The sequence below is a fragment of the Aplidium turbinatum genome, chromosome 4, assembly GCF_918807975.1.
Source record: "Aplidium turbinatum chromosome 4, kaAplTurb1.1, whole genome shotgun sequence".
NCBI classification, from domain to species: domain Eukaryota; kingdom Metazoa; phylum Chordata; class Ascidiacea; order Aplousobranchia; family Polyclinidae; genus Aplidium; species Aplidium turbinatum.
Window position 1 is genome coordinate 26,603,232 of NC_137475.1, and position 17,683 is coordinate 26,620,914.

Sequence of the window (17,683 nt, forward strand, 5' to 3'; positions counted from 1 at the left end):
CCCAACCCGCCCGGGATTTTTAAAAAAAAAAATGGTTTTTTGTGGGTTTTTTTAAAAAAGAGTAGATTCATGCTTATTTCACCTCAAAACTACTTTTTACGAATGAAGTGCCTTTCACTCACAGTACATGCTTGCATAACTCAATAAAATAATCCACTAGGGCTGTTGTTGCTTGAATGTTGCATCATCCATTAATTTCAAGATCAAGTTGGATGTTGCATCATCCACTGATTTCTATACCAAGTTGATGCTACCGTGGTAGAAATCACATTATTGCATCATTTGCTTTAGATTTGAAGGCAAGGAGCATTTATGCCATCATGTTTAAATATTTTTTATCATTTCTATATATACATTATATATAGTAATGGATGAGCAATTGCGTGGCCAATGGCCATTTAGGCAAATGCTCTGAAAGAGCCATGCGTTAGAATCCAGAATCTGTAATTGGTAAATAGCCTCCTAAATTGCATTTCACATCAGATATACAGACTACAGTAGAGTAGTACTTTCACCAGTTTAACTATAAGGCCTTCTTGCATAAATGAGTTTTAGTGTAGTATACACAAAGTGGCATTACTTGATTTTTGTGTACTGTACAATATCCACTGCGTTTTCAGTTTATTCTTGGAAATTTACTTCACAATCACATTCTTAAGTCCTAATTTAAAGTTTGTTTTAAGTGCTTTGTAGTGTTTTTGTTCATTTTTTTAATTTTCTTATAAAAACTGGACAAATATGATGCTCTGGGTTTTTTTATGGGTTTTTTTGGGTTTTTTTAAGTGGGTTTTATTAAAAAAAACCACCCGGGTTTTTTTGGGTCGGGTAAAATACCAACAACCCTGCTTTCTACTCTGTTTATGACTGCCGGTTTGAAATTGAACATTTGTAAAATGTTTCCTTATTCATATCGTTCAATTTTAGTTGCGAAAAAGAGCAGTGCAAATTATGTGTTCTACCTTTATCTGAAAAGGGCGTAGAAGGCCTTTATTGCTAAAATTGTTGAGCATCACTTGAACAAAATACATGCCACCCAACAAGTCTGTGATAAAATAGCAAAAATAAAGTTCTTTCCTTACCACTTAGACGTATAGAAGTTGTGGCTCATTTGACCCCACAGCTGATGGGGTCAAATGGGCCACACCTACCTCAGCTTAGCACATTTTTTTGTGTTTTAGCAAGTTTTTAATTTTTCTGAAAAATGTCTTATTTCATTGCTGTAGGTGTAATGCTCTGTTGTCTGTGGTAAATATTTTTTTTTAAATATCATCATAGGTTTTATGTGGCATTCAAAAAACTGAAAAAGTGTCCCGTTTGACCCCGCATGACCCACCACGGGAAAAAATAGTTAAGTTTATAATTCCATAAATTATGTCAAATCACGTTAAAGTAACTACACTTAACTCACTTACTAAAGCGTGCTCAACTGTTGCGTCTGTTGGTGTCACGTTATATTAGGCTATTATGGAAGTGAAGCCGGCTTTACGGTAAGGACTTCAGACAGGTAGTTTCAAAGCAACAGTTAGTTTATATCAACAATCGAAAATATTTTTATATACAATGTCTGCAACAAACTTTAAGTTGTACAAATGTATTGGTATTACCTTGTACAGTTGTACACACGCAACACCTGCTCGAAAAGCTTGCAAAAGTGAGGAATAACGAAATATCGAAAACAAATAGATTGCTGAGGTGAGTCCAAACGCACAGGAAAAACAATGTCTTTGTTTGCATAGTGAAGTGTCTACTCACTTTCTGCTGTTGCACTGCAACTTCCAATTGTCTGTTGAGCTCTTTGTTATCTGACTTGAGATTCTCAACTTGAGTGTCAAATGAGTTCTAATCGAAAAAATGTATTAGGTCGCGGAAAAGAATATAGTATTGTGACTTTGTATTAATCGTTAACAAATATTCTGAAACTTGCAAAAAGCCAACATTTTGTAGGTCTGCTTGTATGTGGGTAGGATATTTACGCGTAGACAATTAACTCACCCACGGTTTTTTACATGTTATTTTGCAGGCTAGCGTTTTTTTATGCAAAATAGCTGTAGCCTACCTTATCATTGTAATCAGACAGAATTGCTATTAAGAGTAATTGCTATACACTGCTGCTCGGTAAACTTCTTTTGATGGAGCCAGACAATTTACTGATTTTTAAACGCCCCTTAACACAACATAGATTTTTTTATTTAACTCTCACATTAGTTACTACAATGAGACAATTGGAGTTAATAAAATCATATCAGCCTCTTGATATCGGGATCCATTTTGGTGAGGGCAGTCTGACTACGTTACAACATTTTTTTGCAATCCACGAGAATGGTCAAAGCGCTGCCAAAAATCGTGACGCAATCCTATGCGTGATGAAAGTAGCAAAGCACCGTATAAATTATGTTGGTTCTGTCGTCAGAAGAATTGATACGAGACACTGGCCATTGGTTTGAGTTCAAAATAGCGTTCATAATGTCACTAGTTGTTTTTCAGGAATTGTACGCTACATTATCCAATTTGGAGTTTTTACTTGAAATGCATCATGGAATCGAACTTCCACATGTTTAGAAATTTCCTGAAGATAATTGCGACTCTCATTAGTGCTAACAAATTTTCCTCAGCAGCAGTACAACTTTTCTTGCGCCAATCTAACTGTGGTAAGCAGTTGGCAGCCTCTATTTTCATATGAGGAGCAATGTGTTATACTCCAGGGCCGGTTATGACAAGCCAATAAACAAAAGCCAACAAACTCACAAGTGACAATGTTGCACTTCCATTCAAATCTTCATCGCCACTTGCTGCTTGAGCTTGTACAGTTTCTGCAGTAACAATGTAATTTTAAGATATGACAAAATATAAAAGCAGATATTTTCAATGTCGTTTCCGCGAGTTAAAACTAGTGATGTGCTGATACAAATCTTTTTAGGTACTACCAATTCAAGACAACAAAGGGGTTTTGCCGATGCTTTGGCACTTGAGGTATATGCTGCAGGATATGCAAATAAGATTGTAAAACGTTTGGTGAAATGTTACATTGACTTTCATTGCACAAAACCGTGCAAAAAGCTTCATGTCACCATGATTCATGCGTCACATTATATCATAAAGTGTCTATGAAAAAGGCACTCAACCAAGAAAAAACTTCAGTAGTTGAGAGGAGGCATTTTTACTTATACTTTGTAACAAAGTGATTTATGGAAAATATAGTATTTCTCTACAGCAAGCTAGCATTGGTTATACAGTAGGCTACTATTAATTGCGCCACTTTATATTGAACTTAGTTGATTACCTTGGTTTTGTGAGTAAAAGCTACGAGGTGGTTTGAGAACTCTGTAAATTTCTTTTTTCATATGCTAGCTTATGTGTGGTGGTTAAAAAAATCAATTTGTATAAGCTCGAAGGCAATCTTTGCATCCAAACTAACTTCAAACAAGTCATTGTGTACTATTATATAACCTGTCTACTATCTAAGGCAGCTCCTGCCACTTCAAAAAAACTGAACACTGCGCTTAACTAAACTATATTATTAAGAAAATTGTTATTTGCAGATGCCTTGGTTTTTACACAAACGAAAACCTGCTTTCACAAATAAGCGAATTAAAACTTTCAACCCCATCTTTTTATGCTTGGAGCATAAAAGTAGACAAGTTACCATAAGGAAACAAACTGTAAAGAATCGCTGCAAACCTATGAGGACCTTGGAAGTGCACACTGACGTTCAGCCAGACATTAAATTGTTGACTTGACACGAAATTTGTTTTGTGGGGACAGTGAAAGTGTTACCAAGGTAAACAAAACGTTGAATTAGCAGGGCTGGGTTTGTAGGCTACAAAACGAAAAATGTTCTGCTGAGACTAGCAAAAAGTATAGAGTGAGACAATTCTACTGTGTCAACAAAATTGAAGAGACTCGATAGAAATGTCACAGCTGACGCTCATCCCACTTAGTCGTGTAACCAAGCTGTGAATTATTAAAGCTAATAGCCAATACATCCAATCATTTTGCATTTATTGCTGCCTATTAAAAAAAACGCAAATCAGATAATATCATGAGCTTTTCTTAAATCATGATAGTTTCATGACACATTTGTCCTTTCCACAGCATGGCCTACAATAATCAACATTAAAATATACGGAAAGCAAATTTACAAAACTTTTTTCATGGTCCAGTCATAGACTCTTACAAAAATGCTAGCAACAAAACATACCTTGATTTGTAGAAAAATCTACAGAATATGCTTGTCCTTGCAAGGCGCTTATATCAGCCGCATACATTTTACTCAGTGAAAACACTTTTTGCAAGATGATCTTCATTTCAGAGGCCTTTAAAAGAAAACGTTGATAAATTCTACAAGACAATTAACATTGAAGTACTAAGGTCGTTCGTATAATTCGGGTCTGCTACTATTCGGCGAGTCCGATTCGGAGAGTTCCCTATTCGGAGACAGCCTTTTTCGGAGAGTTCCCTATTCGGAGATTTTTTGAATTTAAAAATAATTATTAGTAATTATTATTAATTGTATAAGTATTGTATAAGTATGTATTGCCCAAGGGTGGTAAAAGGCAGAGCCCCTCGACCCTTGGAGTGGCGAAGAAGGTTCAAACGAAGAAGAAGAAGAAGAAGATTAATTTTAAAAATTATTTATTTAAAAATTATAGGTTTACTCTAAACTGCCACTTAGGTTTTAACTTCATTTTTTATGGCAAACGCTATTTGGCAACTGTCTTTTTTTAGTTGACACGTTTTCGCTGAGACTTTATCTCATTAACCCCTATTGTTAATCATGAAAACTGTTGTTTTGATATAAAACACATAGTTTGAAGAAACCCAGACAACAAAATTCGTCATTTTTACATTGATTCAATGTCTGCAGACGTTGAATCAATGTAAAAATGATGAATTTTGTCGTCTGGAAAGGCACTCAAAGGTAAACACTGGATAAAATGCAAGAATGCAAAAGAAACGATATTGTGGAATAAAATACAAAATTCTCTAAATAAACAGAAGAATCGGACATACATCTCTCTGTTATCATTTTTAATGTAAAAATTCCTTTTTGTGGTCCCTTTGCCTGGAACAAATCCAAACTGTGCTGTTGAAATTTCCGATTGTAGTTTTGGTCTCAATCTCATCATCATGATTCGAAGTAAGCTGTTTGTTAGGTGATTCACAAGGCTAATTGTTCTGTGGAGTGAGCCTTCTGTTGCTCCAATTTTCTTTGCTAAAGTTATGAATATTGAACGTACCATATCACTGGGGAAGTTCTACAAATCTTTCTACAAATCAAGGTATGTACCATATCACTGGGGAAGATGAAGACAGCCTATACGTGGCCTTCCCTACAAGTAACTTCGACCAGAGCTAACAAGCACTAGAAGTGAAACCAATGTCGTTACAAAGTCACACGACAACCACGCCTACTCTAACGCCTAGCCAGCCCTTTTTAGGGCTTGCTCTAACGGTGATCTCGGCCAATATTGAAGAGTTTTCTTCAGCAAAATCAGCCATCCTTGCTGAACTCTGCAAGCAACAACAATGCAATGTCCTCTGCCTACAGGAAACCCACCGAAGTGCTACACACCACAGGCCAAGAATACCCGGAATGGACCTCGTCAACGAAATCCCTCATGGGAAACATGACAGTGCTATGTACGTAAGATCTGGATCACGCATTAACTCAGTTTCGTCCGATGATAGCAATAACACCGAATGCCTGACTCTCCACCTCGATGGAATAGACGTAACATCTGTCTATAAGCCCCCAAATGAACCCTTCATACCAAACGATCTGATGGTGCAAAATGGCAGTACGCCTGGCTTGTTTATTGGTGATTTCAACAGCCACAGCTCGAGCTGGGGCTATAGAAACACCACTAAGGATGGAGAAGCTGTTGAAAAATGGGCTGATGATAATAACTTGCAGCTCATACATGACCCCAAGTTACCCCCTTCCTTTAACAGCGGAAGATAGAAACGAGGCTCAAACCCGGACCTCATCTTTGCAAGTGACTCCATCACTATGGGCTGTGTGAAGCACATATTGGATCCAATCCCACATACTCAACATCGCCCAATCCGCCTCCGAATCAAGGCAGTTGTTACTCCAAAGGATGTCCCATATCAACGACGATACAACTTTCGAAAAGCTAACTGGAAGGGATTTACTTCAGATCTGGACTTCCACATCGCCAATTTACACACGTCATCAGATAAATACCCTGACTTCATAGAAGCTGTACGAAGAGCGTCAAGAAAAAACATTCCTAGAGGCTGTAGGACACGTTACATCCCTGGTCTGAATTCAGACTCAGCAGACCTCTATGAAGACTATAAAGAAAAGTTCCAATCAGATCTTTTCTCTCACTCTACAGTTGAAGCTGGAGAAAACGTGATGGCAGCTATCGCCAGCAAAGAGAGAAAAATGTGGCAAGATATGATTGAATCCACAGATCTGTCTCATCGCTCAGTCGGAAAGCCTGGAAAAAATTAAATTGCTGTCGGCCGACTACACTAAACCAGACCACCACTACACTGTATCTGCCAATCAACTCCTTCTAAATGGCAAAAGCAAAAATAACATGAAAAAGCAGTCTAAACCCCGGCTAATAAGACCTCAAAATGAACGCAACCCTCGTCTAACATCTCCCTTCTCAATTGAAGAACTGAAGAAGGGCATTGAATTTCTGAAACAAGGTAAATCTGTTGGATTAGATGGAATTTGGACTGAACACAGTAAACATTTCGGTTCAATCGCTCTTGGATGGCAGCTAAAGTTTTACAACAACTGCCTCAGCTCTTACCAAATTCCTAAGCTATGGAGAAAAGCCAAAATTATTGCATTGTTGAAACCAGGAAAAGACCCAACTGACCCTAAAAGCTTTCGTCCTATATCTTTGCTGTATCATTTGTTCAAGTTGTTTGAAAGGCTGATATTAAACCGATTGCAACCTCTCATAGAAGACCAACTCATTAATGAACAAGCAGGTTTCCGACCTGGTAAATCCTGCACAGGACAACTCTTCAATCTAACACAGCACATAGAGAATGGGTTTGAAGAGGGTTCCGTCACTGGAGCTGTCTTTGTAGATCTATCTGCAGCGTATGACACTGTCAACCATCGTCTCCTTATATCAAAGATCCTCAATATCACCGAGAACTTTCGATTCCCTAAGCTGATACAATCATTGCTTAGTAATCGCCGTTTCTATGTTTATTTTTGTGGCAAAAATAGCAGATGGAGACAGCAGAAAAATGGTCTACCACAAGGGAGTGTTTTAGCCCCCATCTTGTACAACATTTATACAAACGACCAACCAATCCATCCTGGTACAAGAAGCTTCATATACGCTGACGATTTGTGTATAACAACACAACACAAACACTTCACTTCCGCGGAGAGAGTACTCAGCGATGCTCTGGATGGGCTGACAACATACTACACGGACAACCACCTGCGTGCCAACTGCCAACCCCAATAAAACCCAAGTCTGCGCATTCCACCTTAGATCCCGGGATGCATCACGCCAACTAAACATTTCCTGGAATGGAACCAAACTGGCACACTGTATCAATCCCACATACCTCGGTGTCAAATTAGATAGGTCCCTCACATACAAACCCCATATCGAAAAAGTAAGAGCTAAGGTGGCTTCTAGAAATAACATTTTGCAGAAACTCGGAAACTCTGATTGGGGTGCCCTCCCTGACACAATACGGTCAATTGCTTTAGCCTTATGCTATTCGTTTGCAGAATATGCTTGCCCAGTGTGGGAACGCTCAGCACATGCCAAGAAAATTGACCCCCCCATATTGAACCAAAGCTGCCGTCTGATTACAGGTTGTCTCAAACCAACCAACATCACGTCGCTGCACATTCTGTCTGGAATTGCTCCCCCCAACATCAGAAGAAGCGTGACCAGCAAAAAGGAAAGATCTTGTCAGGACATAGATTTGAGACACCCACTGTATGGCCAAACTCCAGCACACAGGCGTCTGAAGTCAAGAAAAAGTTTCCTTGCTTCAGTTGTCCCATTAGGTCATGACGATGTCGCCGTCAATGTGCGGGTTCAACTATGGCAGGAGAGACTGGCAGCCGGACCGACATTGGCCAATATGGAGCTCACACCCATGGAAAGCCTTCCTCCCGGAAAACGTGAACCGTGGAAGTATTGGCGATGCCTCAACCGCTTAAAAACTGGTATTGGCAGGTGTAAAACCTTGATGAGACACTGGGGGTATTCCATGGGGAGCACAAGTTGCAAATGCGGACAGGAGCAAACGATGCAACATCTACTCGAATGCCCTGACCTAAAAGCAAGGTGCTCTGCACAGGATTTGGCCGAGTTCAACGATAGAGCAAGAGCCTGCGTGATGCTCTGGGCTACGGCCGTGTGACACACGATGAAGAAAAAGACCATATCACTAGGGTCTTTCCGGTGTCATAAATATGATTTAAAATCTCAGTGGTGAGGTCTAAACCCCACTCATCTAAAGCTTCGATAATTTCAACTATAAATAAAACGATATTGCGAAATATCCTAGTATGCGTATCCTAGTCAGCTAAAGTTCTCTTTTCTACACGATTTCAACGTTTAGTGACGTTAAAACGATGTAGAAACGGCAATTTCTGCTGGTCGGGATAACTAGGCTACGGTTTTCAACGTTTAGCGACGTTAAAACGATAGGCCACACCTTTGGTTATCTGTTATTACAATGTAAAAATGAACTGTTAGGCTAACTCGGTTCTTGGAACAAATTCTTACTGGTCGAGATAACTAGGCTACGGTACCCGATAATCTCCTTTCAATCCAAGCTGTAGGCCACACATTTGTTGATCCAAACTAATCATTTTAACTATTCAAAAGTACTAACTTATAGACATAAACATGATTTTTTTCTGTAACATCTTCTTTTTTTTATTTTTCCTTCATATCTTAAATTTTTCTGAAAGTGTTGCAGCCGTGCCAAATTTCTTTCAACTTAATCACTTATTTCGGTCACAAGCACGTTTCGGGTTTTGTCGCTTCTACCTTTTTCTCGACCTTTGCTATGTTGACGTGTATTGGTTTTGATATGATGGTCACAAATAAAAACAACTCAACTGACATGATGAATTTTCATTTAATTGTTCAAACATTTTATTTCTATTTTTTCTGCACGATTTCAACGTTTAGCGACGTCAAAACGATGTAAAAATAGCAATGATAATTAGGCTACGGCACCTGATAATTTTCAAAAAAAAATTCAAAAATTTCCGAATAGGGAACTCCCCGAAAAAGGCTATCTCCGAATAGGGAACTCGCCGAAACGGGCCATTCCGGTATAATTCATACAATTAAAAGGTATATACACTGCAATATTTTATTTTATCTTAATAAGCAATGGCACAACAGTCAACCAACCACAGAGGTTCTCAATTTCGATTTTATTTACATGTTTTGTCTCTACATCATCTTGATTTTGTTGGCTGTTGATCAATTTACACAAAATAAGAGTTTGATTCACTTTACAAACTGAGCCCACCATGTACTCTGTGTCCTAACCAAAGAAGTTTCCGTTTGCTAATCTTGTTACTATAGTTGCAGCTCATGGAGTCATGGTGAAGTACACGGAGCTACGTTGACTAATTATAAAGTAGATTAAGACCATGCAAAAACTAGAGAACACTTTTACTCAAGGAGGCGTTTCACACCCACTGATGATTGTTCATTTTTGAGTGTTATAATTTGAATTTATTATGTCTTTATTTTACACAGTAGCCTACCGATGGCTACGTTTCCTGACTAATAGTAATCAAAAATGCTTTAAATCATACATGTTTTTTGTGTACCTTTGTGTTTCATTTATTTGTTTCAATCATCACTTAATCAGAAAATGAGTCAAGATTGTGAATCCATGAATTGCCAATAAATTTAACTGCATCCAAGGAAGGAGATCGGGGGTTAATACAAACCCAAATACGACACAAGCATAACCTTGCAAAACTCATTCATCTACAAAACTTTTACTTGAAAAAAAAACAATTAAAATTAACCTTCATCAACAAAGTGTATAAACAAAAATTCAAATTTTGAGAAAATTGCATCTTTGTAAATATGCAACTATTCAACACAGTAGCCTACAATATTGAACAATCGCTGTCTCTTCACTTTAGGTGAATTAACCTGCAGAGCAGCAGAGTTATATCACAAACTCAAAAGTTGATGCAACATGCTGTGGTCTTTCCCCACTTACAAATCGTTTATAGCCTAAGCAGTTGATGACAAAACTGATTAATATGCAAGCTTAAGTTTCACATGGAGAAAGAGGTTTTTTATGGTGTGAGGAAACAAGGCACAGGAAAAATTAATGCCTTTAATATTCACAGTACAATACAAAAATGTACGACATGGAGATGAATTGACAGGTAATTTTTCAACTGGACGTAATACATCTCAAAAGCAGATCCTGCGGCCGGCACCAAACGAAAATGTCCATTGTCCAGCTAAATAGCCTCAGAAGCTTTTCAAGCTTAGTTGCTGTTCAACGTAAGCTCTCAGTCACTTATTTTTTCGAGTTTAGCTTACAGCAGGCCTACACTACTCAAAACGATGCAAGGACAGAAAGTTTTAAAAACATTTGCAAGTCGCATGCAATCATAAGTGTGTACAAAAATCAGGTTTTTATCCCGACTCAATCGATCGATTCAGACTCAATGAATCAACACAATGAATGATTGCAAGCATAGGCGCCAGGTTTTGAAAATTGCCGGGGGAGGCAAACTTTCTAGACGACTGATTGCTTACATTCAATATGCTGATGTTTGTTTGCGTCTATCTGCCATTGTATATTGCCAAGCTTTTTAATGTAGGCTCAGGCCTCGAAATTCACGGCGGACATCGGACATGTCCGCCGTCACAGCATGTGATGTCCGCGGGAAGTACCATCTAGATCGGTCATATTTGTCAGTCGAGAAATAACACAGAAACTAGCGATACAAATCGTCACTGCATAGCACGAACAATTGTTGCAAGAATATAATTTCCAGCGCATCTAAGAATCGAAAGGAGTACAGGTACTTCTACACTAATCACGCACAATTTAGTTCAAGTCTTACGTCACAATGTCTGGCTTTGATCTGCAAGTAATAATGATACGGCAAGGTTGGTTACTAAATTAGGTTATACGAGTAGGCTATTACAGCAAGATGCAACAAAATTTGTTAAGTTTTGGTATTACAGTAAGAAAGAAAAGACCCGAGGAAAAATCACTTTCGCTCGCATGACATGCAAAAATAAAGTTAAAGAAAAAAGCCTGTGAAACTTTGCACAGCAGAAAATAGTAGCGTTAGTGTAGAAATTTTCCGACTCGTGCCCAGAGCATTGTGACGCAATAAGCCACACGACCTCGTTCGGTGGAAGTTAATCAGTTATGTCATGTGACGTATAGACCAGCCACACGGCGCTTTGACTCTTCAAGCGCAAGTCATTGGTCTGATGAAAGCCTTTTAGAGTGACTTAACTGAATTTTTAAAAAGCCTTCTAAAACATAGTTATAGTTCTGAAATGGCGAAGAATTATTATCAAGATAAAGTGATTAAGCATGACGATCAACGGCTAAAACTGGTGTGTCCGCCGTGAGACTTAATTTGTCCGCCGATATAGCTGCTCAGACCGGACACGTTTGTCTGGGAGCAAGTCTTTTAGGCGCAGATAGTTAGGCGCCCGTCAAATAGGTGCGGAGCACTGTGGCGCCTGTTCATTTAGGTGCTATTCCTAGTAAAGTCTGCAGATTGTATCAGCTTGGCAAGTAGGGCAATGCTTTTCACACAAAATCTTATATTGAACAGAAAAATATGTCATGGCTTCCGTGCGTGAAGCTGCTTCAACCGGCAATGCTTTTTACACAAAATGTTATATTGAACAGAGAAATATATTGCATTTTAATGCGCGTCTTCGCCTGTTCGGCATTTATTTGCTGTTAGTCCAGGTTTGCGTCGGCGAAAGCTTTATTAATAAATTATTTAAGTTTCCAAACATGACTGAGTTTACTTTTAGTGAGTCAAATAATAACTACACTAAACATCAGTAAAAAATATACCGTTGCCTATATTCAAGCGGGTGGTAGGCTTGAGTGGAAGAGTAACTTAGTTTTCCGTCAAAATCCCGACTAGGTTTATTAACCAGCAAAGTCGCACCAATATGCTTGCAACTTGTAGCCAGGGTTCACATGCCCTATAGAAATGTATTCATGTTATAGAGCGTTGTCTCATACGAACTCGCCACATGACCAATCCATCCCGAGTAGAAGTAATTGCGAAATATAACAGATTAAGTAAGGTTTCATCTGGCTGCAACCTGTGTTCAGGATGTATAGCAAATGTCCCGTGGAGATGTGCTAATATCAAGAGACTTAGTAGAGCATTCTCTCGCACCACATCTCCACACGCGCATTAACAAAACAACATATTTTTCTGTTCAATATAACATTTTGTGTAAAAAGCATTGCCCTACCTGCCAAGCTGATACAATCTGCAGACTTTACTAAAAATAGCACCTAAATGAACGGGCGCCACAGTGCTTCGCACCTAAATATCCAGACGCCACAGTGTGCGCGCCTATCTGACCAGCGCCTAACTGTCTGCGCCTAAAAGACGTGGACCCCGTTTGTCCGCCGTCAACAAAAACGAATTTCGAGGCCTGTAGGCTACTTCAAATTATATGCTGGTCACTTTGAACTTTAGTTCTTAATACGCGTAGATACTGAACTCAGCAAACCGCACCTCGTTATTGACACTCCCAAGAAAAAACAAAGCAGAAGAAATAAAAAAAAAACGTTTTTCAATCATTGTTACTATGCTTCATTGCTTCAATGGCACCATGCTGGCGTTTATCAGCTATCGTACTTCTGTTTGTTTTGTTATCTTCGGAGCAGCGCTCTTGTTGCAACAAGTATATAGATCTTTTAATTGAGATCGATCCGCAATGAAGGTCAAACTAACGCAAATCTGAACTTAGAAACATTTGATTCAGGACTCACTTTAAATAATTTGCGGGGGGGGCAGCCACACCGACCTAAATTCACGGGGGGGGGGGGGGTGGGCGCCGCCTCGTGTTTCCTTGGTTTTAGTGCGGAATGACCCGATTCGGTGAGTCCGATTCGATGAGTCCGATCTCTTAACAGGGGATTTTTTTAATTTTTTTTTTAAATTATTGGGTACCGTAGCCTAATTATCATTGCCGTTTTAGGGTTAGGGGTTAGAGGTTAGGAACTCACCGAATAGCAGCAGACCCGTTTTAGTGAATATCAACAGAAATCAGCTAGGAACCAAACTATGGACAGGTCTCAAACTTTGGAAATGGTTTTCGAAAAAGTTTGAAACAACCAAATTTAAATCTTTATGATTTTAGCTTAGATTTCGACTTTTTGTTTTGTGGATGATTTTTACAAATATACAAAACTTAATTATTACACATAAAATTTGGTTGATTGAATTTGTTTATTAAAAAAAAGGTTTAAACATGAATGAACATGACAAATCCATCCAATTGACCTACAGTCCAGTACCCAATTAAACAAATGCCATGTGACATATTTTTGAAGTTTTTCAATGAATTAACAGAATGGACTAATTTGAATATATAATACCTGTGCTGCTGATTGAGATTCTTCAGCGTTTGGGTTGTATTTACTCAATTCTTCATCTTTAGCAGCGATTATATTTTGAAGATGTTCTATGGTTGAATCCTTTGCTTTCTATGAACATATAGCATTCGTAATTAATCAAAACTGCACAGAGGGTCAATGGGTCATGTAAAGCTACTGGGTTTCTAAGAAAATTTTCATAGTCAAAATTTAACATAGATGATTAATATCTCACAGCACTAGCAGCTTGTCAAACTTCTTTCATTTATAGCACAGTAATTAGTTCTGGATGGGATTGCAATATACTTTACAGATATACAAAACTTGCTCTATATAATAAAAATTGTAATTAAACATACATAGAAAGATATGAAGCCCACTTAGTACAAACTAAGTTTTTGGGCAATTGGAATCCTACTTGGAAAAAATAAGTTTTCACAAATATAGTAAACGTAGCCCAATATGCAATTATTCACTCGACTTGCAATGTAGTCTACTGTAGCCTACATTTATTGACCTGTCATTTATTTGGGTAGTTTTCCTTTTAACTTAGAAGTATTTTCTGCGTTGTTAGTTCGTTTGTCTTGTAATTTTTTTTGTAAATGACACAAGTTTACAGAATGGATTGGACAATTTAAAAAAATACAAGTTATATATGTATATATTATATGATTAGAAAGGAAGACGAAGAAGTCAATTAACCACTTTTAAGCATGTCATTGTCTAGTGAAGATGCAGCAGTGCACTCTCAAAAAAATAAATACCTACACGGACATTGTTTCACACAAGCAAACGCTTTCATTAACTGGGGAATGGGGATCTGCAAACCGAGTTGTGTTAGATATTTCAGCCTAAGGGCCTCGCCACCACACTGTCTACATGGTTTCTAGATACTGTTTGATGTTTCCAGATATTATAATAATATACAGGCTACACTTCAAACAGTGTAAATGGAACAGAAAAATGTGTCAATATAAAAATAGCCTAACGTACAATGATAATTTTTTTATCTTCTCTTAGAGCAGCATACGTGCAATCGTGCATGCCATTCGTGCAATGCACTGAACACTTACTAATGTTATTTAGTTGTTAATGGAGTATGAACAGATCAATCAATAAGTATTCAGCACAGTAAAAGCAGAAACAACTAGATTAAGCAAAACTAGTTCAACTTTCTGTATGAGTAGTTAAACAAAAACCAGTAAAGTGTAATGAAATACAATCATTGGTAATATTATGTCGTAAACCAGGAGTGTCCAAATCTTTTTCCAGGAGAGCCAGATTTGATATTGCAGAAGTGAAGAAGGGCAAAAATATCACATAGTGCAACAGGTATGAGCCGTGTAAAACTGTATCACGAATCACAATTAGGTCACCGGCAGGACTTGACACCTGTTGGCCTAAAAATAATGACGTACCAAAAGATTCACGTAGTGAGCTTCCAAGCTCTGTCTTTGTTTTACATTTTGTGCAGTCAAAGTGGTGGACTTTTGTTTCATAAGATCATCATACCTTTAAAGTAAAAAACGTGCATCAATACTCAAAAACAGTTAGCCGCAACTGCAATGATAGATCATCAGTACATAATAAGGTGCGATAAAACATAAACGTTTTTGAATTTAAAAAAAGAGTAGTTCTAAATAGGTGGCCTAGATCCAAAAAAACATATCATTGAGCATTTGCCCCCAACACTGTCCAGTGTCCATGCAACCTGGGAGAGTGTGAATCAAAAGAGGGCAAATTTATAAAACTGGTATAATATAACTTGTAAACCGTATGTGATGGAAACCTGATTTCCCACAACAAAAACATACTGACAAAACGTCACACATCACAAAAGAATGAAACTTTTTGAAGAAAATTGATACCGTAGTGTTTTTAAAATGCTTTACACTATAATAATGATGCTAAATTTAGCTTGGAAGAACAACATCAAAGTAAAATGACGAAGTGAATACCGTATTAAGCTGCGCCCTTTTGGGGCAAATTTTTAATTTCAATTGGGGGGATATCTAAATATCTGTGTATGCCTGAAAAATGAAGGCATGCAAAAGAAAAATTTTTTTCGTCAATGTTTAGACCCTGCTGTCGGCCCCGGAACATTTGCAGGTTACCGGAATTTTGAAATCTTCATAAAATCTTAATCTTTTGTGCTAGGTAGGGCATGTTGGTATTCATTTCTATTGTTTTTGGATAATTAATCCATTCATTAAGTATAATATACAGACAAATTTAGACATGTTTTAAAATTTTAATTTTTGCAACGATGACATATTTTCTTGCATTTTATGTAAATTTTTGTGGTGTCTGAAGGTTATGATAGTAGCAAGTTGGATTTACTGGTTCTGGTACATTCTGAAGCAATATAAATAGACTCATTAGTTAAACATTTTAACAGAAACAATGGCTAAGGAAGTCCAGATGAAAAAATAGTATTATAATTCTTATTTATGTAACAAATTACATCACAGGCATGTAAGTATGTATGCTGTTTCTCCACCCATTAACTTGATTTCGATTTTACCTTCCAGGATACTACGAAATATACCTACCTGACTCATTCTTTTGAATGTATTGTAATAGCTGAGAGTAAGAATGGCATAACGATCTTCAATAAAGGATGATCCTTTAGAAATAGAAAAGTATGAGTCACTGCAAACATCCGAACTTCCGCTTCATTTGAATGTACTCAGACATTTTCTCTATCTCCGTACATTTCAATTTATGAATTCCACAACATCTAGTCAACTGCACAATTAACTCTACGAAGACATCATCAACATATATTCATCTGGTTCTATAGCAGCCACAAAGTGCAAGAAGACCATATTAGACCAAATAAAAGAGCTTGAAACCAAAAGAAAGACTGTGAAAAAAACAAGAATAACCAGTAGATTTTTAGGTTCAATAATTTTTTTTAGGAAGTCTTAACTTTAAAATTTGTATTCTACAGGAAAATGTGTTGCTGAAGGTGTCGTGGATCATCTCCCCTCAATGAAAATTAACATATCTAACATATGTGTTATTTGAGGAGATGGTACGAGCTCTAATACTAGCTGGAAGGATGGTTCAATGGCCCATATCGAAAGAAGTATAGGAAGACCTTGTCAGCATGTAGTTCGCTTACTTCACCACTGCGAGTTATTACTTCGCAAACTTTTTGAACACATTGATGGATCAACTTCAGGGCCAAACAGTTTTAATGGCCCAATCGGAAAAATGTATGAGAAATGGAGCCACTACTATTTGAACCACTAAATAATATATATGTTATACCAAAATATCCTGAAATTTCGGTTCAAGTTGAGCAGAATCTCTCAAATGATGCAAAGCACCTGCATAAGCTGGGCATTGGGCAAGTTTGCATAAGCTGGACTATTTGAACCATTAAATAATATATACTGTATATATTATTTAGTGGTTCAAATAGCCCAGCTAAATATCCTATATATCGAAATAGCTATAGATACCAAAATATCCTGAAATTTCGGTTCAAGTTGAGCAGAATCTCTCAAATGATACAAAGCACCTGCATAAGCTGGGCAAGGCGGCCAATAGTGGAAATCTTCCAGAAAGTTTAATCAAGATAAAAATTGGCCCACTGTGTCACTTGCGTTGGTTAACTCTAACTTATTGAACCTAAGAATCTGCTGGTTATTCTTGTTTTTGTTCACAGTCTTTCTTTTGGTTTCAAGCTCTTTTACTTGGTCAATGATGGTCTTCTTGCAATTTGTGGCTGCTATAGATGCAGATGAATATATATTGATGATGTCTTCGTAGAGTTGATTGTGCAGTTGACTAGATGTTGTGGAATTCATAAATTGAAATGTACGGAGATAGAGAAAATGTCTGAGTACATTCAAACGAAGTGGAAGTTCGGATGTTTTTAGTGACTCATACTTTTCTATTTCTAAAGGACCATCCTTTATTGAAGATCGTTATGACATTCTTACACTCAGCTATTACAATACATTCAAAAAAATGAGTCAGGTAGGTATATTTCGTAGTATCCTGGAAGGTATAATCGGAATCAAGTTAATGGGTGGAGAAACAGCATACATACTTACAT

At 37.6% G+C, this 17,683-nt stretch overlaps 1 protein-coding gene across 1 annotated transcript in view; it reads right to left on the reverse strand.

Moving 5' to 3' along the window:
- The window catches only part of LOC145769000 (uncharacterized), a 35,612-nt gene that overhangs the window by 11,017 nt on the left and 6,912 nt on the right, over nt 1-17,683 (reverse strand). The window contains exons 2-6 of the mRNA XM_082580601.1: nt 15,033-15,126; nt 13,618-13,725; nt 4,199-4,313; nt 2,746-2,810; nt 1,753-1,839 (exon numbers count right to left, since the gene is read on the reverse strand). Coding sequence (XP_082436727.1) covers nt 1,753-1,839; nt 2,746-2,810; nt 4,199-4,313; nt 13,618-13,725; nt 15,033-15,126 — 469 coding nt within the window. The remainder of the gene's footprint in view (nt 1-1,752; nt 1,840-2,745; nt 2,811-4,198; nt 4,314-13,617; nt 13,726-15,032; nt 15,127-17,683) is intronic.